The sequence below is a fragment of the Acaromyces ingoldii genome (assembly GCF_003144295.1).
Source record: "Acaromyces ingoldii strain MCA 4198 unplaced genomic scaffold FA10scaffold_5, whole genome shotgun sequence".
Lineage (NCBI taxonomy): Eukaryota > Fungi > Basidiomycota > Exobasidiomycetes > Exobasidiales > Cryptobasidiaceae > Acaromyces > Acaromyces ingoldii.
The window spans coordinates 656,715-679,933 of record NW_020290251.1 but is presented as its reverse complement, the minus strand read 5'-3'; the positions used below and the strand labels follow the sequence as shown (position 1 = coordinate 679,933).

The following is a 23,219-nucleotide window of genomic DNA, read 5'->3' as shown; positions in this document are numbered from 1 at the left end:
TTCAAGCAATCTGCCCAACTCAGACTTTGGACTTTGTGGCGAGCGACGGGGGGGCGCGCGCGAACGCGCTCACGTGATCAGCCCATCATCTCACTTCCAATCTTGGGCCTGGATCCATGTCCAATCCCAGCGGTCGTTGGCTTCCACTGATAGCTCGCACGACGCTCAGCCCACGTAAGGCCACTTTGGGCAGACGCGGCACAAGCAAGCGCACCGACGCACCGAAGGTCCTCCGGTGCCGATCTTTCGCAGGCAACACAAGCCACCCTTGCCGACGGCCAGCCAGACCGGACGTCTGCGCTGCGCAATTCCTTACCCCGCCTTTTCGATAAGGGTGGGGGCCCTGCTCGAAAAAAAAAAATCGCGACAAAGGGATCCAGGTCGAGTGTGTTCTGTAGGAGGGGCCGGGCCGCTGAATCTCGAGAGGCGAAGCAGCGCGGGATGGGTCGCAAGGAGGCCAATCCGGGCCAGCGGTACGCGTGTGACAGGCCCGGATGCGATAAGGTGAGCTCCCCCTGCTCGGAAAGGGCAAACTTTGGCGCCGACTGCGCAGCTGACTGAAGTAACGCTTTCCCAGCATTACTCGCGACCGGACCATCTTCTCAGACACAAGCTCAACCACGACCGAGAGCGGGTGCTAGCGTGTAACCAATGTGATCGAACGTGAGTCTGCTTGGTCATGTTCAAGAATTGTTCCAGAAGAGACAAGGTGTTGACGCATGTATCGCAGCTTCGTTCGTCAGGACTTGCTGGCGCGGCACTTGGAGAGGCACGCCGTGAGGGGAAAGACACTAGGGAGATGGAGCGGCAAGCGCAAGGGCGAGGACGGTGGCAGCAGCTCGAAAAAGTCTAGAATGGGCACTGACGGTGGCGATGACGAGGACGAGGACGAGGATGAGGACGAGGATGAAGAAGATGAGGAGGAGGATGACGAAGGCGAGCACCAGCAGCATTCTCGGAGGCAGGGTGGCAACGGTACCCAATCCACAGCAACAGCAGGACCGGCAGGACCCTCGATGGGGTATGCACGAGCATATCCCGCCGAGATGTATGCATCGTCTGATGCTGCCTACCAAGTCAGGCCTGTCGATGGGAATGCAGTGTCGCCGTCCGCGCCGATACCCTCGCCATTTACGGATCTACAACCTGCTCACTATCCATCGCAGTATCCCTCGCGCACCCCACCGAGTTCATACTCACGAAGCAATGGCGAATCGTCCATTCGGCCTCCGCTTCCCTACCAGCTCTTCGAGCAACAGGAGCAGCACCAACAGCATCCACAAAATCCATACCTACCCCAACCGCAGGACTCGCGATCCAATCGACCATCCTGGCTTTCGTCGGAGCAGTACGCGAGCCCCCCGTATGCGCCCGTACATCCCCCACCGCCGCCGCCGCCTCCTGCGCCAGCACCAGCGACGGCGACACCAAATGTGTTTTCAGATCTTTCGACGAACCAGTACCAGGCCCAACAGCCTTCGCCGCGAACGTCAACCGCGCCATTTGCCTCGGTTGACTCGCACATAACCTGGCGTGGAGGGGTCACTGCTGGAAACCAGGGCTCCAATGGAAGCATGCTCCTGTCTTCGCAACAAGGAACCGGTCCCGATGCCTTCCCCTTTTCGCTTCCCGATGCTTCCGATGTGGCAGCTGACTACGACTGGCTCTTTGACGGTGTTGATCCGTCTTTGTCGGTGCGAGCCGAGGACATGGCTTCAGAGCTCAGTGGCGCAAGATCCAACATAGCCAAGGACGGCGACGAAGGAACCAAGGGTGTCACTGCCTCGCTCGAGACAGGCTCGGATGACTGGCCACCGCAGGAGGACATGGGTCACCACGATGGTCTTGCTGGCATCGACGAGACCTTGGCTGGATTTGATGGTCGCGATGCTGCGGGAACTGAAGCGCTGCAAGATCTGGCGTTCTTTGCGAGCCTCCAAAGCGAGATTCCCAACGAAGCGGCATTCGACGTCGATGCAGAGGCACGCGACCGCCTTCTCTTCTTCCTTTCGTCTTTGCCCGAGCTCCCTAGCTCGCCTCTGTTCACGCCGTCGGCGCTGCGCTGCTACATCCACCTCTTCTTCACCAAGCTCAACACGATCTACCCCCTCATCCACCGACCCACATTTTCAGCGAGAATGGCCGACCCTATGCTCCTCTCGGCAATCATCGTATGCGGCGCTCACTTTGCCGATGACGCCGCGCACCTCCTCGCCGAACGCATCGGGCGCAAGCTGTGGGGCGCCTACGTCTCCTTTGACGACTTCCGACCGGCTCGAGCGACACTGTCGATGCTCCAGGCCATGCTCCTTACAGAGATCTTTGGCAAGCTGATGGGCACCCGGCCGCAGCACGAGACGGCACATCTCTTTCACAACTTTATTATCACTCTGGCCCGACGCAACGCCGTCTTTTCGCCCTCGAAAGTCAAGCTCCCAAGCCAGACGGAGGAGAAATGGCGCGCATGGTCTAGGGAAGAGGAAAAGAAGCGGATTGCATTCTTTGCTTTCATCTTGGATGCTCAGCACGCCACAATGTTCCGGCACATTCCCGCCCTCTCATCTTTCCAGATTCATCTTCAGCTTCCGTGCGACGAGGAAGAATGGATCGCCAAGACTTCACGGGACTGGGCGCAGCTTCGACGCCAACGGAGCAAAGACCCGTCGTACTTCATTGCTGCACTCAAAGCCAGCCTGAATCCGGATCATACACCGCCAATGTCGGATAAAGACAGCTTTCCCCAGTTTATTCTTCTCCATGGCCTAATGAGTGTCGCATACGATCTCCAGTGGAAGCAGCAGACGCTGCTGGCAGCCCCCGAGACGAGCGAGAGCATCTCGAGTTGGAAGGACAAAATCAAGGCCAGCTACAGTGAGCTTTTTCTCGGCTTACAGCTTGTGTCATTTCGCTTTAGACTGATCACCTCTACTCTCCCTACAGGCGCCTGGAAGCTCAGACTTGATGCTGCGTGCTATAATACCTCCTCGGCCACGGCACGAGCCATCTTTCGAGCAAGCCACAGCCTCGTGGTGTGGGCGCAAGTTGTGTTGCACGCTGATTCAGTTGATATTCAAGTGAGATTACAGACGTCTCTTCCCCTCTTGTTCCTACGCTGATGCTGTCTGAAGATCTATGCCGGCTTGCCAACCGTCCTCGGCCGGTTCATCGACCATCACACGTTCAGCGTTTCGAGACGTGCCTGCAAGGAGTGGGCGAGGAGCCGCGACGGGCGCATCGCAGCCTGGTTTGCGGCAAGCTTTCTCAAGGCTACACTCCTGGTCGATGCTGAAGATCGAGGCGCGACCACTCCCGGATTTGATGAGCTCTTGCACCATCACTGGGTCCAATATGTGAGACTTGGCCTCCTCCGGTCTTCATTGGCGTTTCCTGACCTTTTCTCCACAGCTCTGTGCTCTTACATTATGGGCATATGGGAAGGCATTAGCTCCGCCCAAGGCGAAACCGGAAATGCACAATCAGGCAAGACCGCGCAGTCAAGATAGCGGCACCGAATCTGGGCCCAGCTCGCTGTGAGTTCCGTCATATCTTCTAGCTCAATTGCATGATCCTGACGTTGATGCCGCTTTAAAAGGTCAAATCTCTTGCAGATAACACCAAGCCATCTTGCTCAGCGACGTCCGTCGATTCCGTCATTTGAGAGAACCAGAGCGGAGGCGACTGCCTTTTTGAATCAGGTGACGACACAGAGGCCAGAGGACGGCTCCCCGACGGAACACCCCTATCATCTCACTGCATCGGTCTTGGAGCTCGTCGATCGGGAAGTCAGAGGATCGCGATGGGAGCTAGAAAGAGAGGCCTCTGGTGTCCTAAGAAAGCTCATCAGAGCCGACCAGCAAGTTGGAGGCGTCATCACGGCCGTCCCGACACCGGCTGGAACGCCCCCTCCTTTGGGGACGAGGCTCGACAATGGCCAAAGAATCAAGATCGAAGGAGCTTGACATGTATCATTCCAATCCTTTCCCCACTCTTCTCTCTCTCTCTCTCTCTCTCTCTCTTCCAACCGTGTATCGTCATCGCCAGTACATGTCCTCTCTTTCTCAATTCGTATCTTAAGATCCGAACGCCCGATTCCTTGCTGTTGCCGACTTGGTTGTTGTGGCTTGCACGGCACGCCCTACGACACGTGCAGGCCAAATAAAATCGCCGGTTCAGTGGAGGCGAAACGCAGTCAGTTGCTGCAACCATTCGCACGCCCCATCCTCCTCTGCCATCTCTGTCTCTGCCTCTCAAGAGGGAGTCGCGAGAAAAGACTGGCGAAGAGAGACAGAAATAGGGTAGGGAGATGCCGCCATCATGGCTGAAAGGACTGGGCGAGATCGCGCAGAAGATCCCGCCCGAGCTCGAGCATGCAGACTGGACGAGGAGCCTCGCCATGGGCGAAGGGAGCAGCAGTGGGTTGGGGGGCTCAACCTTTGCAGAGGGCCTCCTTTCGACGTCCAATCTCGCTCTTCCCGGTGAGGTTTGTGCAATGGCTACGGATCCAGTCACGGGCTACTTGGCCGTGGGCACCGCGAACGGAACGATTCATCTCTTCGGGTCGCCCGCCGTACAGCTTTCGTGGACGATCCGGCCGGCGCTCAAGATCAAGCACCTCCTTTTCAAGCCAGGGAGCAGCCTTTTGATCGTCATTGGTGGGTTGCTGGTGTGCTCTGAGGTTCCGAAAAGCGAGCGTTTAAGATAGAGCTGACAATGAGCTCGCCACAACAGATGTGAAGGACAATCTCTCCATCTTTGACCTATCGAGGAGCGACCCTCAGGCGAGGGCGAAGGCTTCCGCAGAGACCGCCAACCCTTTCAGGGCCTCCTCGGGCACATCAGGCGGTGGTCTGAGTGGTCCCCCACACCCGGACACGCCGATGCGCGTCGGTGCATACAGCACAAGGAACAGCGTCCTTTGCATCGAGGCCTCGCCGGCCCATTCACACCTATTCATGGGGCTGAGGGACGGAACGATTGATACGTATGAGTGAGTGCGTCGCTTTTCCGAGATCCCATGATACATTCTGATCCTCTACCTTCTCTAGCTTGGAACGAATGAGCCCGAGCCCGTACAGGGTGCCCAATCTGTGGTGGGAAGAGGAAGAGATGTGAGTATGTCGCCTTAGAGAGTCGCACGTCTCTAGGTTGACACGCTCCATAGCCTCCGCAAGTCTGGTGTGCCTGATGCCCCTAATCGGCGGCACGTTCCTTTGGTCATAGGTGAGCTGACGGATGTGTAAGTCACGGCAAGGAAAGCAGGCAGAGATGCTCATGATACCGCCTCGGAACAGACATCAAGACGCACCCGCGGGACATCAATCAGCTCCTCATTGCCTACGAAGGCGGGATCATCCTCCTTGATGTCAAGGTGAGCTATATGCTGCACCGAAGGAATGCTACGGTGGTCTCAGCGCTTTCTCGCACAGGAACGAGCCGTTTTGAAGACGTTTCAGCTTCGCCATTTGCCAGGCGCAGCCGGATCGGGTGTCGGCCCACCAGAGGCAATGTGGACAGAGCGGTCGGCGCCGGCAACATGTATCGCTTGGCGCTCTGACGGTGCCGTCTTTGCTTCGGGTCACGAAGATGGATGCATCGCTTTCTGGAACATCGAGGACGACGACAAGCCCCTCACAGTCAGAACACTGGAGAGCGTCGATGTGGACAAAGTGGTCGGCATACCCGACGATATCCCGGGAGGTCCACCACAAAGTCGAGAGCCCATCTTCAAGCTGAGCTGGTCAGGCTTCCCCGAGCAGTCGTGGCTCGACATGGCCGCCAATGCGACGAGCAGGCAACAGAACGCAGATAGCCAACCACCGACAAAGGGGAGCATCCTCACCGTTCTGGGCGGCGCAACAGAACGTCATTCCTCGGGTCTCGTGTGCTTGCACTTTCCTCCCTACGCCGCAGCTCTTTCGCTGTGGAATTCGAAGACGCCCGACGCAATCGCTCGCGCGCGACAATTGTTGCGAGATTCTGTCGACACGGTCAGGGAGAGTCGGTACGTTACTGATTCGACCGTGGAGGACTATCTCTTGATACCGAGAGGCAATCCACACTACGGCATGGCCTATGATCCTATTGCCATCATCGCTTTACTCGCGTCCGATAGCAAGCTTCCTCCTCTGCCGCCTCCGTCTGCAGCTCGTGGCTTGGTCGCCTTTGCATTCCCTCCAGAAGATCGCGATCGGCCCAAGAGGGAGTCAGCAATACCTTTGCCAAGCTCTCCTGGGAGTAGCATACAGCATGTGCCAGGAAGGCAGCTCAATTTCCAGCAAAAGACGCTCAATCTACCCCTGGCCCTTGCAACAGCAGGTTCAGGCGCTATTCTTGGCGCCAGGCTGGTCGAGGTGTCCACCAATGCATATCGAAAATTGGCAGGCAAAAGGGATGTGACTGGCCCGTCCCACGGAGGGGCCGGCAGCGACATGGCCCAGGATGCAGCAGCTTCATCTTTCCACGGCGAGGATCTGCATCTTCACGGAGGCGAGGCGAGTCCCACCGCAGCGGGCGGAACAGGCGACAGGGTCGAGCTCGACATTATGGCCCGAGCAGAAAGATTCAGAGTCTTGATCACCTGGCATCTCGACGGTACCGTCCGTTTCCACGACGCTAGTCCCCAACTTTTGCTTCTCGGACACGCCAAGCCGCCATCCAATATGTCCTTATCGCCAATCCAACAAGCACAGAATCCAGCTCTACCACCGGACCTTGTTTTGCAGAAGGGCTTTCCATCCCCGCTCCCTCACCTCACCATCTCGGTACGCAACCTTGTGAACCATCGGTCTATGACAGGGCACCCCATCTTTGACCGACTCAGAGGCAATCTTTCTCGTCTTCGCGTTTCCGATGTTGCATTCGCGCCAGACATCCTCGAGACGGCCATAATCCTGAGCAGCGGTCAGGTGTTGCACTTCAAATTTGGCTTTGCCAAATTCTCCGAGAAGGACGAGCTTCAAGACATTGTCGCCGAAGAGGTACAGCAGGATGAAGACGCGGCCGCGGCCATGGTCTCTCACTTAGTCCCCTCGAGCCCCACGGGTGGATTGCATGCCCATCGGGACTCGATGAGGGAGTTGGACGGAGCCATGGCTGGCGCCATCGAAGACTTGCGCATGGAATCTCATTCGAGAGAAAGTAGCAATCCCCGCTCACCGGCGCAATACCAAGGAACAGGACAGCAGGGTGGTCCTCCCCCAAGACCGAAGAGGGATCCCAAGAGGATGGCAGCCGGCAATCGCTCAAGCGTCATCTCCTCTTCATCGTCCCAGAGATTCGGCGAGGATTTGCTTGGTTCGCCGAGATCTCCTCAGGCGCCTTCACCACAAGTTCCAGCCTCGCAATTCACTGGCCCAGTCGACGAGATCACGAGGATCTCTCACCTTGCCAGCTACAGCACTGACGGATTCAAGCGTAGGTATCAATTTTGTCTCTCTGAGATGTTGAAGGACGGATGGCTGATCTAAATTGCAGCAAACATCATCGTGGAGCTGGCGCGTGGTGAGGTAACAGCGGTCGGCGTCTCCGACATTGGTTTCCTGGCCGTTGCATGTGGGCCTGCGCTCGCAGTCATTGATTTGCGTGGGCCGGAATTGATCATCAGGGAGGGCTTTGGCGATGGGCATGATGCCAGACTTGAGACGCGCGAAGCCAAGAAGATGGTCGACGAGGAAGGCAAGAGCGTCATCTCCAAGCTCCTCTTCAGCATCTGCCGAACTGTGCAGAGCCCCGTGCTATCGCCTCAGCTTCTCGTCACACGCGACAATGGCTTGACATCAGTATGGACTTTTGCAAAGCAGATGGACCAGCACTGGCACTGCGTGCGCACTGCTGCCGTACGCATTGACGAACTAGCAAGGCCTGTCTCGCTCAAGGTGCTCGACATGGCTGGCAACGTCTGCACAGCTGTCCCTGCCGAGCTGCAGAGGAGCATGCGTGAGCAGACCCGGGCGAACGAGAACCCCGGCAGCGTGCCTCCCTCGGACTACAATGTGCTTCTAGGCATCGGTTTTAATTCCCTCGTCGTCCGAGTGGGCATCACCGGTCCTCGTCTGGCCAAAGCAGACGTTGGGGAGCGCATCGTGGCCGCCGGCGTGGTGGATCGGCGCGGCGAGAAGGTTTGCGCCGTACTGAGCGAGACGAGCATTCGTATCTTCTCGCTTCCTCACCTTGTGGACCTCACACGGTTACAGCGGCACAACAAGACGCAGGGCGAGAGGCTGGGAAGTGCGGCGCAGGCCGCTTTTGATGGCAGTGGCGACTTTGTCGAGGTGGCATCAAGCCTGGATGTGCGGCTGTGGACCATCTTTGCCACACTTCCCCGCCCAGGCCCTCCGTCGCTCTTGCTGTACACACCTGTATCGGTGCCTCTGCATCCCGGTGCTGTGGGCGCCATGGCATCGAGCGTGGTTGGGTGGCTCGGCGGCAAGAGCAGCAGCCTCACCCAAGGCGGCCAATTTGACGAGATGCTCGCGGGCCCGAAACGGCCCCCGCTGCCCAAGCTGCCTGAGCCACGACACGTCGAGGTGTCTGCCCAAAAGAAGCAGGCAGCGGAAGCTCGCGCAGCTCAACAGCAACACGCTGCCGCGCCAACCACCTCCGCGAGCGGTTCTCACGATGGCGCTTTCCAGAGAAAGAAAGATATGAGGAAAGAGGCGGTTCACGACACCCAGTCGGCGGCTGACCAAGCAGCATGGAATCTTGACCTGGCAAAGCAGAGGGGCGAACTGATGAATAACCTCGAGCAGGGCATGAGCTCGCTGGAGCGCGGTGCGAAAGAGTGGATGAAAAGGTGAGGTCTAGACCGGCTGAGGGTTTCTGGCTTGTCTCCGGCTAATTCAATCCCACAAAAGCGCGAGAGAGGACATGGTTAAACAGGCGGCTAAAGACAAGATCAGCAAATTCTTCTAATCCATCACGAGACTGGAGGTCTGTTCTGCTCTGCAATGAGAAAGAGAGATACGGCACCTGTATTCCGGGCTTTCGGAGAGCGGACTTATTCATAGCTGCCATTTGGTTCATCCATCCGTGCGCGTCGTCAGAATTGTGGCAGCGCCACATTTGATCGACCTTGACTAACCCCGTGTATTGTTTTGGTATTCTGGCCCGCGTGACTGGCTAGTCGGAAAATCCACGTGGGCTATGATGCGTCTATTCCGGTCGTTGTTGCCCTTTGCCCAGAGGGAAAAGGGAAAAAAAATTGCAATTTCTCAGGTGCGGTGGCCCCCGGCATTGGACACCTGATCAAGCAGCCATTGGCCAGGGCGGCGAAGGGCTACGACTGTCGTGCCACAATCCCCTTCGTTCACAACCTTTACCATCGACAGGAAAGTGACCCCAGTGTATCACACGACTGCCTATCCACTTCCGACCTCGACTAGAACGAAAACGCGACCGTTGACGGCGCGCCCACTGACGAGGGGCGGCGCGGCTTCGGCACCCTCACCCAAGGCCACTCCCTCACCCTTGCCACTCTCTCTCCTCTTTCTAGGTACTCGTCCCTCTACCGAACGAGTGAAGAGTGAAGAAGACGACGCCCTCACGTCGACTGTGGCGTGTGTGCACTCATATCGGCGCACCTTGCATCCGTCCGCGTCGCTCCGTCACCAAATCACCAAGGGTCGCGGTCGTGGTGGCGACACATACACACCCGTGGTTCGCTCGCTTCTCTGCACCTAACTCCCCGTCGAAAATGAGCTGTAGCGAACAATTGTGAGCTCCAGCTACTGAGCTTCGCTGGTAAAACCGTCACACGACAAAACCAGAACCCGACCTTGCCACTACCGTTAACTTGCCTCGGCGAATCGCCCGCGCTAGAACGAAGCCCCCAACGCCTTATACCACTGTGCTAGATCGAGATTTCCCTCAACCGACCATGACGTCCGAGCAAGATCCGACTGCGACTGGCAAGGACCAACAGTCCACGTCGTCCGTGTCAGCCAAGGAGGCTTCCACAGCCAGCAACTCTCTTTCCGCAAATGGCGGTAATGGTGGCGGTGGTATTGCCAAGGAGATGCCCTGTCCACCGGGTGCATCCAAGCCCCTTTTCAGCATGTCCTCGGCCTGGATGTCGGCAGAGGAGGCCGGCCAGCGGGAGCGGATGGCGAGGGAGATGCTTTCGGACAGCGAAACGGAATCCAACCTCTCTCGACCGCCTTCGCCAGAGAGGCATCACTATCCCAAGCATCGCCTCAGCGGCATGCAGAGCAAGGACAACAGTATGACCAAGCACGACTCCCTCACGTCGACGGGACTCGAACTTGTGCGCGAATCAAGCCCCTTTGATCCGAGGCCTGCACTTCAGAAGCAGCTCCAGCAACAGGCCAGCGGCACTAACGGGGTGGCTGCGGAGGTCAAGGACAAGGACGCTGGGACAAGCGTGGTGGCGGCATCTCAAGCTACAGTCGATGGCAAGGTCATTACTGCGCCTTCCTCCCGTCCTTCCTCTCCACCTCCTCGCGCCATGTCGCCGAGAGGAAAGAGCAACGCCACGACAAAGGTCAGCAGCGGCGGCAGTGTTATCGAGGGCATCGATGGCAATAAGGTCACCTCGCCCAACGGTTCGGCTACTTCTCCCTCGTCGCCGCCCGCTGATGGGGCTAAGGACAAGGACAAAGACAACCGTGGCATCTTGCGACGGATGCTTTCCTCATCAGACCAAGGTCCTGGTTCGAGTGCCGCACGTGGTGCCAACGCGTCCCCGTCGAGGAGCCCCATAGTTCGACCACAGGACCTCAACTATCGCTCCACTTCATCGAGGGGCTCATCGCCGCCCGGCAGCCCTGCCAACGAGCTGGCCACGCCTGCGCTCGACGCAGGCTTGTCGAACGCCATGCACAGCGTGCAGCTCGGTAGCGGCGGTCCCGGCAGCGTCACCAGCCCACCCTCAAGCCAGCCGCCGAGTCGCCAGGTCAGCATCAAGCGGGATGGCAAAGACGGGTCAGACGCCAAGTCTGGCGAGTCGGGGCATCGACTCACCGCCGCGGCACTCCGTGACTGGGAGGCCAAGGGCAGCAAGTCGAACGCAGATGCCGGCCAAGCGACTGGAGCGACTGTCAAGAAGACCAAGAAAGACGCAGACGCAAAGTCGAGCGCCAGCAGCACGCTCCGAGACATGATTATGGGTTCTGCCCCCAAGCTTAGCAGGCGCGGATCCAACACCTCAGCCGGCAACCGCTCGGACGGTGGAAGCAAGAAAGGAGGTAGCGAAAGCGGCAAGGGCGGCGGCGAGACGGCCAGCCTGCTGAAGAAGTACGGTGTCTGCGAGAAGGCAGCCATCGGCAAGGGCGCCACAGCTGTCGTTCGACTCGCGCACAAGTGGGACAGAAGCACCGAGAAGCTCTATGCCGTCAAGGAGTTCCGCAAGCGCCGCAAGAACGAAACGGAGAAAGAGTACGTCAAGAAGCTCACTTCGGAGTTCTGCATCTCTTCCACGCTCCACCATCTCAACATCGTGGAGACAGTCGACCTGGTCCAGGACGAGAATCGACACTGGTGCGAGGTGATGGAATACTGCCCCGGTGGCGACCTGTACGCGGCCATCAAGCGAGGCGGCATGTCTCAGGCCGAGGTCGAGTGCTGCTTCAAGCAGATCATCAACGGCATCGCGTACCTGCACAGCATGGGTGTGGCCCATCGCGACATCAAGCCCGAGAACCTTCTGCTCGATGCCGTTGGGCACATCAAGATCACCGACTTCGGCGTCTCGGACGTGTTCCGCATGTGCTGGGAGAAGTCGACGCACTACTCCAAAGGTCTGTGTGGCTCGGAGCCATACATTGCCCCCGAGCAGTTCGAACACAAGGAGTACGATGCCCGCCTCGTCGACGTGTGGGCTGCCGCCGTCGTCTTCTATTGCATGCAATTCCAGGAATTGCCGTGGCGCGTGGCCAAGATGAGCGACCCAACCTTCAAGGAATTCGTCCATCAATACCACGGCAGCAATGCGCCATCGCCCCTCAACAACCTGAGCCCACGAGAGTGCCGGCCTCTGCTCAAGAAGATGCTCTGCCCTGATCCAAAGGGAAGGTACATGACAGAGGATATCCTCAAGGATCCGTGGTTCCAGTCCATCTCCGTATGCGAGAACAATGTTGCGCCCGACCACAAGCATGTCGTCGTGGCCGCTCAGCTGTCGTAGGGAAATGTCGGCAGTCTGTTCGCTAGGACTCAGACCACCCGCGCATACATGAGAGAAGCAGGGAAGATGCTCTTCTCTCTCACTACCTCTTTTCAACGGTCGGATCGACTTTTTCTCTCCTCATCTGGCCGTGTCTCTTTCGCAGCCTTAGACGGATGGATGTCTATAATTCTTTTGTTACGATTTGCCAATGCGATGACGAGCCTTTATTCCAGTCCTTTTCCCTGGGAGAACTGCGCCCTTTCCCTTTAAGAGAAATAGTGTCTGCCTTGGATTACAAGCCGAGGTTGCCGGCGGCATCGATGGCACTCGGAAAATTATGCCTACGGTGCAGCTGCGGCAACGCTTTAGCGATCGGTTTTTCGTCCAAATGTCCTGGTCTGCTTGCCTTGTGCGCTGATGTCGTTTCCTATGCTGTCTTGCGAAGAGCAGAGACAGATACTCCGTACTACTACTCTTAGCAAAACAGAGTGGCTGCGGCCGTCCACCTTCGAAAGCTGACTGAGTCGTTGCGTCTTTGGAGCCTTTTTTTTAGCGTGTGCTTCCTTGGAGTGATTGATGTATTATTAGCTGTGCAGTACCTTCCCCGCATGCGCGCACACACGACAGTGCAGTCCTTGCAATCCCAGACAATCGCGGATGCGTTGCAGCAAAACTATGATCCGGTCTGGAGAGAGCATAGCAGGGTCGGTCGCGATGCGAGACCTCTCTACATAAAGTGTTTGGTGAGGCTCGCTCATTTCCGCACAGCGGCTGCTTCGAAATTTGCACGCAACAAGCACTACTACTGCTACTGCTAGCGGAAACAGCTCCCTGGAGATAGAGCGGAGAAGAAATTGGCTTGCATCGCCCCACGCCGGTAACGGCTGCTGCACCCTGAATCTTTCCTTTTTTAATTTCTGCTTTTCTGGGGCCAGGGCATTATTTATTGTTGTATTTTAGGAGCGGTGGAATTCCCATTTGCGTCGTTTGAGTAATGCAGGTGCAGCAATGACGGTGTTTTTTTTTTCTTCTGTTTGGTGGAGAACAGAGGTGGAGCGGAACAACAATTAATCTGCGTTGAGGAGGGGGAGGGACCTCTGCCGCGGATTCAGGCTGTCTTGACCCACTTGTCCTCCTCTTCTCACCATCCAGAGACCATGGAAGAGAGCAAGAAAACGTCTTCGTCGCCGCGCGACACCCTCGTCGAAGACAAGGAGGCCAACGGCGTGGTCGAGCTGGACCACCGTGTGTCGCCTTCGAAGGACGGAAAAGTCAACGATCCATACCTGGTCACGTTTGAGCCACACGATGCCGAGAATCCGCGCAACTGGAGCAAGGCGAAGAAGTGGTATCTGACCATATTCTGCAGCTACCTCAATGTCCTCGTCGCTTCGCAGGCCAGCGCCTACTCGACGGGTCAGGAGCAGCTCGAGAAGGAATTCAACATGAGCTCAGAGGCGGCCACAGTCGGCCTCAGTCTCTATGTCCTGGGCTTTGCCCTGTTTCCCATGGTCGTCGCACCGCTTTCTGAGGCATTCGGGAGGAGGATCATCTATGTTGTCTGCTGGGTTAGTTGTTGATCGACTCTTGTCGCCTCTTTTCCAATGGCTGACCACCAAGGAGATAGGCATTCTGGGTCATTCTCCAGTTCGGCGTCGCGTTTGCGCCCAACAAGGGTTGCCTCTTTGCCTTTCGTTTCCTGACTGGCTGCTTTAGCTCACCTCCGCTGGCCAACACGGGTGAGCTCGTTGAGCCGTGTCGTTCTTTCGCTCAGGAATACTGACTAGCATCGACCCAGGCGGCGTCATTTCGGATCTTTGGGGTCGAGATGAGAGCGGACCTGCGATGGCAATCTACGTGTTTGGCTCGACCATTGGCCCTCAGTTGGGCAACGTCTACGGCGGCTTCATTGCCCAGCAGCTCGGCTGGCGCTGGGTGTTCTACCTGACAAGTATCCTCATCATGGGTGTCCACTGGTTTGTCATCGTGCTCACCCTCACCGAGACGCGCCACAACATCATCCTCGCGAAAAGGGCCGCGCGACTGAGGAAGCAGACGGGCGATGATCGTTACGTGTCTGTTCGACAGGACGAGAAGAAGACGGTGCCGCAGATGCTGCGAGTCTCTCTCTCTCGGCCCTTCGTCTTCCTGTTCACCGAGCCCATCACACAGTTCGCCGCCGTCTGGAACGGCCTGCTCTACGGTCTAATCTTCCTCTTTAACACCGCTATGGTCATGGTCTTTGGTCCTGACAATGGCGGTTACGCTTGGAAGCATCCGGGAGTGGTCCAGTTGACTTTCCTTGCCTTTATCGTCGGCGAAGCCATCGGCCTTTGCTTGTTCCCCTTCACCCAGGAGCGGTACTACCAGCGCAAGGTCAAACGGGCAGGGGCCTCTGTGCCAGAAGCTCGAATGGCTTCGGGCACCATCGGGTGCTGCCTGCTCCCCATCGGCCTCTTCCTCTTCGCCTGGACCTGCTACCCCTCGATCTACTGGCTCGTGCCCTTGATCGGAGCCGTCATCTTCGGGTAGGTTCAACGAGTCCTTGCCCTGTCCACCTGAGCAGCTGCAAGTGTTGACCTAGGTGCCTCTTGCCACAGAATCGGCTTCTTCCAAGTCTTGTATGGCATCATGAGTGAGTTGCGCGAGTTTCGTTAATCCCCTTCCATTGCTGACGCTTTCCATCTGCTAGGCTGGACTGTCGACAGCTACCGAGAATACTCTGCTTCAGCCCTGGGCGCTGTTGTGTTGATCAGGAACATCTTCGGGGCCGTGTTTCCCCTTGTCGCTGGTCCGATGTACACGAATCTGGGAAACCACTGGGCCTCGTCCCTGATTGCGTTCCTCGGCCTACCTCTTATTCCGTGAGGCTCTTCCTTGAACTCGAATGGTTTGAGGATGTTGCAGCTGACACATGGCCCATGCAGCGTCTCCTGGTTCTTCTTCTACAAGGGTGCTGTCATTCGCAAGAAGTCGCCTTGGGCCGCTGAGCACTTTGACGACGACGAGGATGCACCTCATTGATCTTAGCCCGTCTACTGCTCTGCAACAAGTCCTGCTTCATGTGCTCGCTCATCCCTGTACTCTTTGCATTCACCGACACCGTAGAAGCTAAATCGAAAAGTCAGTCCGCACAAATTTATTGAGAAGTGAAGATTACCCCCCCGCGACGCGTCCTTGACGCGTCTTTGAAATTGCTTTTCGGACGCACCCTTCTCAAGCCAACCAACCGCTACCCTTCAACATCAACTTCGACGACAACGAGAGACGACGCGACGCCAAAATGCCGCTCGTTCAGCTCGAGGTTGAAAATTTCAAGAGCTACCGGGGCAAGCAGATCCTCGGTCCCTTTGACAAGTTCACAGCAGTCATTGGGCCCAATGGAAGCGGCAAAAGCAACCTCATGGACGCCATCTCCTTTGTGCTGGGCGTCCGGAGTGCGCAGCTGCGCTCGACTCAGCTACGCGACCTCATCTATCGAGGAAGGAGGGCCGGTGATGTTGAGGATGACGATGACGACGAAACAGCAGGAGAAGGAACGGCGAGCACGGCAAATGTCACGGCCGTCTTTGAGGATAGCACTGGGAGGCAGCATCGCTTTCAGAGAAGGTGGGAAGAGACTTGATGGGTACCAAGGTGGCCCATGAGCCGCAGCGTATATGAAAACATATGAGACTGACAGATCAGCTCATTCCCACAGCATCACGGCGAACGGCTCGAGCGAGTACCGGCTCAATGGCCGTGTGCTCAATGCATCGACGTATATCAGCAAGCTCCAGGGCTTCAACATCCTCGTCAAGGCCAAGAACTTCCTCGTCTTCCAAGGCGACGTCGAGGCGATTGCTTCTCAGAATGCAAAAGATCTCTGCAGGCTCGTCGATCAGATCAGCGGGTCGCTAGAGCACAAGGATGCATACGACACTGCCAAAGCGGCTCAGCAGAGGGCAGAGGAGAACTCGACGTTTGCTTATCACAAGCGCAGAGGTATCAACTCGGAGCTCAAGCAGTTCAAAGAGCAAAAGGGCGAGGCAGAGAAGTTTGAAAAGCTTCAGCTGGAAAGGGTGAGTCTGAAGACGAGCTGCAATGGAGGATGACGATGAGGCTGACCGCTGTATGCATGCGCGTAGGATGAACACGTCTTGCGTCACCTACTCTGGCGTCTCTATCACATCGAGCAAGGCATCGATACCCATTCAGCTTACATTGGCGAGCAGAACGCCAAATTGCCAGATCTTCGAAAGACACTGAGCGAAAAGGAGAAGGCCGTCGAGGATGCGCGCAGGGAGCAGGCAAAGACGGCCAAGGAGCTCATCAAGGAGCAAAGGTTGCTTAGCCGAAGAGAGAAGGAGCTCGAGGCGCAGCTGCCAGGCATTGACGCTCTAGACGAGAAGATCGCGCACGCCGAGCGCAAGGCGGCCAACGCCGAGAAGATTTGCACGGCTGTGGAGCGCGACGTGGCCAAATACCAGGCGTCCGTTGCAAGACTGGAGCTGGATTACGAGCGGGCCAAGCAGGCTGCTGACCAGGCTGCAGAAGAGCAAAGACAGGCGCAGAGTGCGCGCGGACTCACACTGAGCGACAGCGACCTCACAGATTATCACAACCTCAAAGGGGAAGCCAACCTGCGAGCAACGTCCGAACGTCAGAAGCTCGAGAGTCTTTCCCGAGACATTCGATCGCAGCGAGCAGCTCTCAAGGACCTCGAGGAGAAGCTATCAGCCCTGCAGCGTCAGAGAGAAAAGCTATCAAGTGAGGTTGATGCACTCACTGACCGCAAGGCGAATCTCGACCAAAGGCATTCAGAGGTCGAAGCGAGTCTCAAGTCGACGCGGGACCAGCTTGATTCGGCTCAAAAGCAGAGGTCGAAGATTGCTGAGCGTGAGATCAAGCTCAACGAAGATCTGCAGATCTGCCTCAATAAGATTCTCGATGCCAAGAACCAGAAGCAGGCTTCAGAGCGAGAGGCAAAGATGAAGGCAACGCTCAACACGCTGAAAGAGACCTTTCCGGGCGTCCGAGGAAGGCTCCTTGACCTTTGCCAGCCAACACAGCAAAAGTACGACTTGGCTGTCACGACCGTCCTGGGCCGAAACGCGGATGCCATTATTGTCGATTCCGAGAAGACGGCAATTGGCTGCATCGAGTATCTTCGCAACCAGCGAGCCGGCCAAGCTACTTTTATCCCACTCGACACGGCTCAGGTCAAGCCGATCAATGACCGCCTGAGAAGCGTGGCCAAAGGTGCTCGTCTGGCGATCGATGTCGTCCAATTCGATTCCTCGCTCGAGAGGGCCATGCAGTATGCCTGCGGCAATGCTCTGGTCTGTGACACGATCGACGTGGCCAGGCACGTATGCTATGAGAAGAAGCAGGAAGTCAAGGGTGCGTTGTTGTTTCACAAGAATGGAGAGTGTGGGAACTTATCTTTCAAGCATTTGCAGCCGTGACGCTTGAGGGTACCGTCTTCCACAAGCAAGGTCTCATCACCGGTGGCCAGACGGGCGAAGAGCGTTCGAGGCGATTCGAAGACCATGAAATTGACGGCCTGAACCGTCTACGAGATCAGCTCTTGGGAGAGCTCAAGGACCTGGGCAAGCAGAGGTTCGAGTTGGTGAAAGACGACAAGCTCCTTGCACAAGTTGGCCGGTACGAGGCCGAGCTGTCTACGTTGAAGGACGAGCTAAGCTCGGTCGAGAAACGCTTGAAAGGAGCTCGTGATGAGCTCCGCATTGTAGAGCAGCAGATCAACGAGACGACGCCGAAGAGAGATGCCACTCGAACGACGCTGCAGACGACGGAGAACGAAGCCGACTTGCTACAGGCCATCGCAGACCGAGAGGACGATGCCGTATTTGCTCAATTCTGTTCCCGGATCGGTGTCGCCAACATCCGCGAGTATGAGGAACGGCAACTCAAGGTCATGCAGCAGCAGAGCGATGCTCGCCTAGAGTATGAAAGGCAAATGAAGCGTCTGGAGCACCAGAAGACTTTTGAGAAGCGACAGCTCGACGAGGCAGAGGCACGGGTGGGCTTGAACCGTAGGGTCATTGCCAAGGAAGAAGAGAAAATCGACTCTCTCAAGAAGGACAAGGAGCAGCTGGAAGTGGACATCGAACAGATCAAGAGCCGCATCGGCGAGATTCAGGGCCGTTTGGACCAGCTCAAGACAGAGGATGCTAGCAGGACGGCGACGCTGGCTGAAGCGAGGAAGATGGCCCACCGTGCGTCCAAGGCTCTCGAAGCTGTTCACAAGGACGTCACAGCGCGCAATGACGAGCTTGAGAAGCTAGCAATCGAACGATCAGCCATCTACCGCCGCTGCCGCCTCGAGGAAATCGAGCTGCCATTGATCAAAGGCTCTTTGAAGAAGGTGCCGCTGGAGGAGGCTAGCCGAGACGAGGGCAACACGACCTCGATGGACATCGACGAGGACGCGACGCAGCAGGCCATCACGGTGCCCGACTACAGCGTCGAGGTCAACTTTTCTGGCTTGGACGACGACGAAAGGGTGGACGGAAGCGATGCCATGGGTAGGGAGCTTCAAGGCAAAATTGACGAGGCCAATGAAGAGATTGAGAGGATGACGCCCAATATGAAGGCTGTTCAGAGGCTCGACGACACTGAGAGCAAGCTCAAGGAGACCGAAGCCGAATTTGACCAGTACCGCAATGAGGTCAAGGAGGCGCGCGAAGAATTTGCTCGCATCAAGCAATTGCGTTGCGACCTGTTCAACAAGGCCTTCAAGCACATCGAGAGCCAGATTGATCCGGTGTACAAGGACCTGACCAGGGGCAAGGGCGCTCCCAACGGCGGAAGAGCCTACCTCACCCTCGAGGACAGCGAAGAGCCGTACAATGCCGGGCTCAAATACCACGTGATGCCGCCATTGAAGCGATTCCGCGAGATCGAGGAGCTGTCGGGCGGCGAGAGGACGATGGCGGCCCTTGCCCTGCTCTTTGCGATTCACAGCTATCAGCCCGCTCCCTTCTTCGTCCTCGACGAGGTCGATGCCGCGCTGGACTCGACGAATGTGGCCAAGGTGGCATCCTACATCCGTTCGAGGGCCAGCACCAAGTTCCAGTTCATTGTCATCTCCCTCAAAGCTTCCCTCTACGAACGCAGCTCGTCCCTCGTTGGCGTGCTGCGCAATCAAGAGCTCAATTCGAGCGCAACGCTCACGCTCAACCTCGAGCAGTATGCCTGACGACTCAGGCTCCTTGTACCATAGCGCATACCTCCGAATCAGCGACTTTCCCCATCTGTACAGACTCTCTCGGACAAAGTCCAAAATCACTAGTGCTATCTTCATCCACACACCCAAAGCAGCGTTGCTCTTCGGCAAGATAAAGCACTGTACTTGGCGCGCCAGATGAGATGGGTGAAGGGCCTATCTTACCCCTGACCGAGCCTTCGCCTTTGAGCTTAAATTTCGCGCGCATAGGCTGAGACCTGTGTTAGTCTAACTAATGTTTAGGACCAACTCTACTTGCGAAGGACCAAGCGAAGCCTGACGATTGAGCGCGGCGCAAGGAAGGCGTTCACACCAACGAGGTCGACTTTTCGAGCGGGTGTGCTGCGATAAGGGACACTCGGACTCACTATAGCCAAGAGCTGCCCCACAAACATTAGGAGGACGACGACGAGGGCGAAGACGTGCCGACCAAGCTCGCGTGACCGAGAGAGACCAACACTATCGCTAAGGCTCAATTCCTGGATGCGGACGCGATAGGATCAGAGCATGGGGATCTGGCAAGCGGCGACGGCTCCTTTGGGCAGCAGGGGTGAGGCTAAGAGCAGAGAGGGACCGCAAGCACCCCTAGCTGCCCCCACGCTGCTGGCGGATGCGCAATCACTGCTGAGGCGCTTTGTGGCTTATGTCGACCCAACTGCACTCAGGGGCCTCAGCCAAGAGGATGGTGCAGAGGTAGACGAGGTGCCAATCGCCGACTGGAACATACTGCATACTTCTTCGACGGGCGCACCCTCGAGCATGCCGGATCTGTCTCCGTCCATCGTCGTACGTGCACATCCTGCAACCAACAAACACCTCTTTTCGGTCCAGTTCGTCGTTCCTGGCGTCACGGCCCGCCAGTTCTGGACGCTGATGGCCAACACCACCAACCGGTATCTGTGGGACGGAAGCATCGAGGAAGGCGATGTCAGGCGTTGGCTGCACGCGGACGCGGAGCTCGACGAGCGAGAGGCTGGAATTGCGGCTGCGCTTGGTGCAAAGGTCGAGTACATGCGCTTCGGTTCGATGTGAGTACGGCTCCCAAGAGGTCTTCTGGCGGTAGCAGACTGTGCTGATACGCTTCGTTGTCGAACAGCATGCTCGTGGCAAGCAAGCGAGACATGGTCCTCCTCACTGCTGATACCCGTCTCGACTCCGACGACGCCTCGTCGCCCGAAAAGGTCCGTCTCGTCTCGGCAAGCTGCTCTATCGAGGATCCCTCGTTGCCTCCGAGAAAAGGCTACAGCCGCTTTCCACTCAATATCGGCGGTTTTCTCGTCGAAGATCTGGGCTCCAGCGGTCTGCCGGGCGACGACGATGTGAGCCAAGCGGCGATCAGAGTCACCCAAGTCTCGGACTTGGGCGAAATGGCTGCCTGGGTGCCCGCGAGCGTTATTCGCATGGTCGCCGGCTCAATGGTACCGAGAAGTGTAGCAGCTATTGCAAGGATAGCTGGAAAGCTGGAAATCCCAGCAGTGCTGCGACAAGCTCCAACGCAGATTGGAGAAGAAGAGCCGGCGGAAAGTATAGAGAAGACAGACATGCTGGAAGTGGTGGAGCTTCAGTATGGATTCTGGCAGCGAAATCGCTGCATTCCAGCGCTCGTCACCCCTGATACCCTTGGCATGCTGTCAGCGTCGACTGTGAGAAGACGAAGCGGAAGGAGAGTCTCGACAACGAGCTCGAAGCAATCGCATCACGTCGCCGCTACGCAGCCACCAGCGTCTTCTGTCTCTTCCTTGGAGTCGGCGCCTGCTCATAGCGACCCGCCATACGGACTGACGCTGCAGCGCCTCTCGACGCGGCTGCCAGGCTCTTCTGCACCTTCACCCAACGGTCGAAGCGCACACAATGCCACAAACGGGTCTCAGGGCTACCCGTTCCCGACAGATAGAGGCGAGGCTGAGGAAGAGTCTACCATGGACTCCGACTCGGTGGGCATTAGCAGTGGGAGATCAAGACTGAGCATTGCAGTTGGAAGCGGCTCTGAGACGATCCCAGGCACACCCGATCAGGACGACAGCGAGAGGGAAGACGAAGAAACCGAAAGTAGCGACGAAGACGGTGGCGCAGAAAAGTGCGAGTCTGAGACAGGAGGAGACAGAGATGCGACGTGCATAGTTCGCCAAGCTATCGATCCGGACGAGCAGCATGTGACTCAGGCACGGCCGAACCTGCTTGGCTCGTCGAGAGACTCTATGCACGTCTCGCTGGAAGATGGCGCTCAAAGGCTTCACAGACGACTGGCGCGCCTTTCCAAGGTATTTCACGAGCAAGGACGAAGTGCTAGCAGTGCTGGGAGCGATGGACCGGAAAAGGAAGCAGCAGACCTTACCGCCTTGATCGCCGAAGCCCTACAGGCAGACTTGGGGGGCGAGAAGGTGGCCAAGGGTTTTCAAGATGGCGCAAAGAGGAAGAGCAAAGCACAACGCGAGGCAAGCCGTATTTCAGCACTGCTCCTCTCAGGCTCAGACGCGGTCGCTATGGCCATTGCACCGGCTGCTCGGCAGAGCTACGCCTCTGTCAGATCACCCCACAAGTCTGCCTATCCTTCGGAAGTCATCGTCGAAGAGCCATCTGACGCACCAATCACTGGTCTGGACGCCACTGTCAAAGGATCTGAGGAACCTTCGAGGCGCACCCGTCTTCATTCCCTTCATCGATCAGCGTCAGGCGCGTCAGCATCGTTGGCTCCCCCAGCAACGTCGCAGGAGTTCGCAAATGGGCTCAGACAAAGGGCAAAGGATGCGGCATCAAGGAGCCCTTCCTTCGCCTCCTCGCTGAGCAGCAGTGACGCCCTGAGGCGAAAAGCGCTCTCTTCTGATATATCTTCCATCGCATCCACAAGCAGCAACGAAATTGCAGCATCAGGCTGGACGTCGGGCTTGAAGGACGTTCCATACGCACTAGCACTGGGTATTATCTCGCTCGCCTGGGCGGGCAAACAGTCGATCGATGGGCACGTTGAAGATGTCGCCGATCAAGGATCCCATGAAGACATTCTGGGCGACCCGGCAGGCTCCTCCTTTGTCATGCCTTCAGCCTCTGCTCTGGACTCTGCTCGCAAGCTCCTTCAACGAACGACAAATCCTCTTGTGATCAAAGCCAGCCCCGCCCCGACACGTCAGCCTCAGAAACCCAGGCCATCGTCGCACTACGATCCTCAGGACAGCAAGCTGCACCCGTTCCCTGCCTCGCTCGGGAAAGCAGGTGGACACAATCTCCCTCCTTTGGGCATTGCAGCCAACAAGCCTGTGCTGATGGAATGCGCACCTGCCAAGAGCCACAATGGCGACGAAAATATGGGCAGCTCCCATCATCCGTCCATAAAGTCCAGCTGGTGGTTTGGCTGACGTGCTTGTTTACTGCTGCTGCTCTCTCGCATTCATCACGATTCTTCGTCGTCATCGATGCTCCCCTTGATGTGATACTATCTTGATGCCCCGCTTTGATGTGATACCATCATAGATGCACTTCTCCACAAAGAAGATCTGATGTGTTATCGGAACACGTGCCGCGGCATCACGGACTGATATCCGTCTCGTCCCTAAAAAGCACAATTGAGGGTCCCCCAAAATACAGCGATCACCCTTGGCCCTCTGGCAAAGATGTCCACCACGCTCAGCGCCGTTGGGGCGAGAAGCAATCATAATGACCCATGCCTCATCGTTGCGTTGCATCTAAACGAGTGTTCCTTCGCCTTGTCGTCCCCGATAGGGAGCAGGGCAAGCGAGCGAGCGGCAAGCTGTGGCGCTCCGTCGTTTAGAATGAGAGCCCGATCGAAAATCTAAGCGCGCGCGCGCGCGTGTCTGCTTGACGCACGCTGCAGCTGCTGCTTATTTTGTCCAACAACATACGTCCTTGCCT

At 57.1% G+C, this 23,219-nt stretch overlaps 6 protein-coding genes across 6 annotated transcripts; all 6 read left to right on the top strand.

Annotated features, from left to right (window-relative positions):
• The first annotated feature begins 127 nt into the window (after positions 1 to 127).
• FA10DRAFT_303275 (hypothetical protein) lies at positions 128 to 4,077 on the top strand. Its single transcript, XM_025525222.1, has 7 exons — positions 128 to 504; positions 578 to 663; positions 731 to 2,871; positions 2,941 to 3,074; positions 3,129 to 3,350; positions 3,406 to 3,530; positions 3,593 to 4,077. Exons 1-7 carry the CDS (start codon positions 442 to 444, stop codon positions 3,957 to 3,959), a joined length of 3,138 nt encoding a protein of 1,045 aa, XP_025375494.1. The 5' UTR covers positions 128 to 441; the 3' UTR covers positions 3,960 to 4,077.
• Positions 4,078 to 4,198: 121 nt separating this feature from the next.
• Positions 4,199 to 8,929, top strand: FA10DRAFT_268495 (hypothetical protein). Its single transcript, XM_025522355.1, has 8 exons — positions 4,199 to 4,652; positions 4,729 to 4,987; positions 5,046 to 5,108; positions 5,162 to 5,220; positions 5,292 to 5,368; positions 5,427 to 7,413; positions 7,474 to 8,791; positions 8,853 to 8,929. The coding sequence occupies exons 1-8, from the start codon at positions 4,304 to 4,306 to the stop codon at positions 8,908 to 8,910; spliced, it is 4,170 nt and encodes a 1,389-aa protein (XP_025375493.1). The 5' UTR covers positions 4,199 to 4,303; the 3' UTR covers positions 8,911 to 8,929.
• A 2,136-nt stretch (positions 8,930 to 11,065) lies between these two features.
• FA10DRAFT_223817 (Pkinase-domain-containing protein) lies at positions 11,066 to 12,112 on the top strand (the record flags this gene model as incomplete). The annotated part of the gene is made up of 1 exon (XM_025518587.1): positions 11,066 to 12,112. A coding segment is annotated over one exon (1,047 nt), but the record flags the coding sequence as incomplete, so codon positions are not given.
• A 1,070-nt stretch (positions 12,113 to 13,182) lies between these two features.
• Positions 13,183 to 15,269, top strand: FA10DRAFT_268493 (MFS general substrate transporter). The gene is made up of 6 exons (XM_025522354.1): positions 13,183 to 13,689; positions 13,749 to 13,860; positions 13,920 to 14,649; positions 14,722 to 14,756; positions 14,814 to 14,985; positions 15,049 to 15,269. Exons 1-6 carry the CDS (start codon positions 13,279 to 13,281, stop codon positions 15,143 to 15,145), a joined length of 1,557 nt encoding a protein of 518 aa, XP_025375491.1. The 5' UTR covers positions 13,183 to 13,278; the 3' UTR covers positions 15,146 to 15,269.
• Positions 15,270 to 15,280: 11 nt separating this feature from the next.
• FA10DRAFT_159635 (P-loop containing nucleoside triphosphate hydrolase protein) lies at positions 15,281 to 16,653 on the top strand. The gene is made up of 2 exons (XM_025518147.1): positions 15,281 to 15,730; positions 15,822 to 16,653. The coding sequence occupies exons 1-2, from the start codon at positions 15,405 to 15,407 to the stop codon at positions 16,213 to 16,215; spliced, it is 720 nt and encodes a 239-aa protein (XP_025375490.1). The 5' UTR covers positions 15,281 to 15,404; the 3' UTR covers positions 16,216 to 16,653.
• A 2,942-nt stretch (positions 16,654 to 19,595) lies between these two features.
• FA10DRAFT_303270 (hypothetical protein) lies at positions 19,596 to 23,010 on the top strand. The gene is made up of 2 exons (XM_025525221.1): positions 19,596 to 20,380; positions 20,449 to 23,010. Exons 1-2 carry the CDS (start codon positions 19,860 to 19,862, stop codon positions 22,703 to 22,705), a joined length of 2,778 nt encoding a protein of 925 aa, XP_025375489.1. The 5' UTR covers positions 19,596 to 19,859; the 3' UTR covers positions 22,706 to 23,010.
• The last annotated feature ends 209 nt before the right edge of the window (positions 23,011 to 23,219 follow it).

Excerpts from the sequence above, each read along its gene's own strand:
- FA10DRAFT_303270 (XM_025525221.1), top strand. The coding sequence starts at position 19,860 with ATGGGGATCTGGCAAGCGGCGACGGCTCCTTTGGGCAGCAGGGGTGAG. Across the intron at positions 20,381-20,448 it reads TACATGCGCTTCGGTTCGAT|CATGCTCGTGGCAAGCAAGC; the intron begins GTGAGTACGGCT and ends GTTGTCGAACAG.
- FA10DRAFT_159635 (XM_025518147.1), top strand. The coding sequence starts at position 15,405 with ATGCCGCTCGTTCAGCTCGAGGTTGAAAATTTCAAGAGCTACCGGGGC. Across the intron at positions 15,731-15,821 it reads CAGCATCGCTTTCAGAGAAG|CATCACGGCGAACGGCTCGA; the intron begins GTGGGAAGAGAC and ends TCATTCCCACAG.
- FA10DRAFT_303275 (XM_025525222.1), top strand. The coding sequence starts at position 442 with ATGGGTCGCAAGGAGGCCAATCCGGGCCAGCGGTACGCGTGTGACAGG. Across the intron at positions 664-730 it reads TGTAACCAATGTGATCGAAC|CTTCGTTCGTCAGGACTTGC; the intron begins GTGAGTCTGCTT and ends CATGTATCGCAG. Across the intron at positions 3,531-3,592 it reads GAATCTGGGCCCAGCTCGCT|GTCAAATCTCTTGCAGATAA; the intron begins GTGAGTTCCGTC and ends CCGCTTTAAAAG.
- FA10DRAFT_268495 (XM_025522355.1), top strand. The coding sequence starts at position 4,304 with ATGCCGCCATCATGGCTGAAAGGACTGGGCGAGATCGCGCAGAAGATC. Across the intron at positions 5,109-5,161 it reads TGGTGGGAAGAGGAAGAGAT|CCTCCGCAAGTCTGGTGTGC; the intron begins GTGAGTATGTCG and ends CACGCTCCATAG. Across the intron at positions 8,792-8,852 it reads GCGAAAGAGTGGATGAAAAG|CGCGAGAGAGGACATGGTTA; the intron begins GTGAGGTCTAGA and ends ATCCCACAAAAG.
- FA10DRAFT_268493 (XM_025522354.1), top strand. The coding sequence starts at position 13,279 with ATGGAAGAGAGCAAGAAAACGTCTTCGTCGCCGCGCGACACCCTCGTC. Across the intron at positions 14,650-14,721 it reads ATCGGAGCCGTCATCTTCGG|AATCGGCTTCTTCCAAGTCT; the intron begins GTAGGTTCAACG and ends CTCTTGCCACAG. Across the intron at positions 14,757-14,813 it reads AGTCTTGTATGGCATCATGA|GCTGGACTGTCGACAGCTAC; the intron begins GTGAGTTGCGCG and ends TCCATCTGCTAG.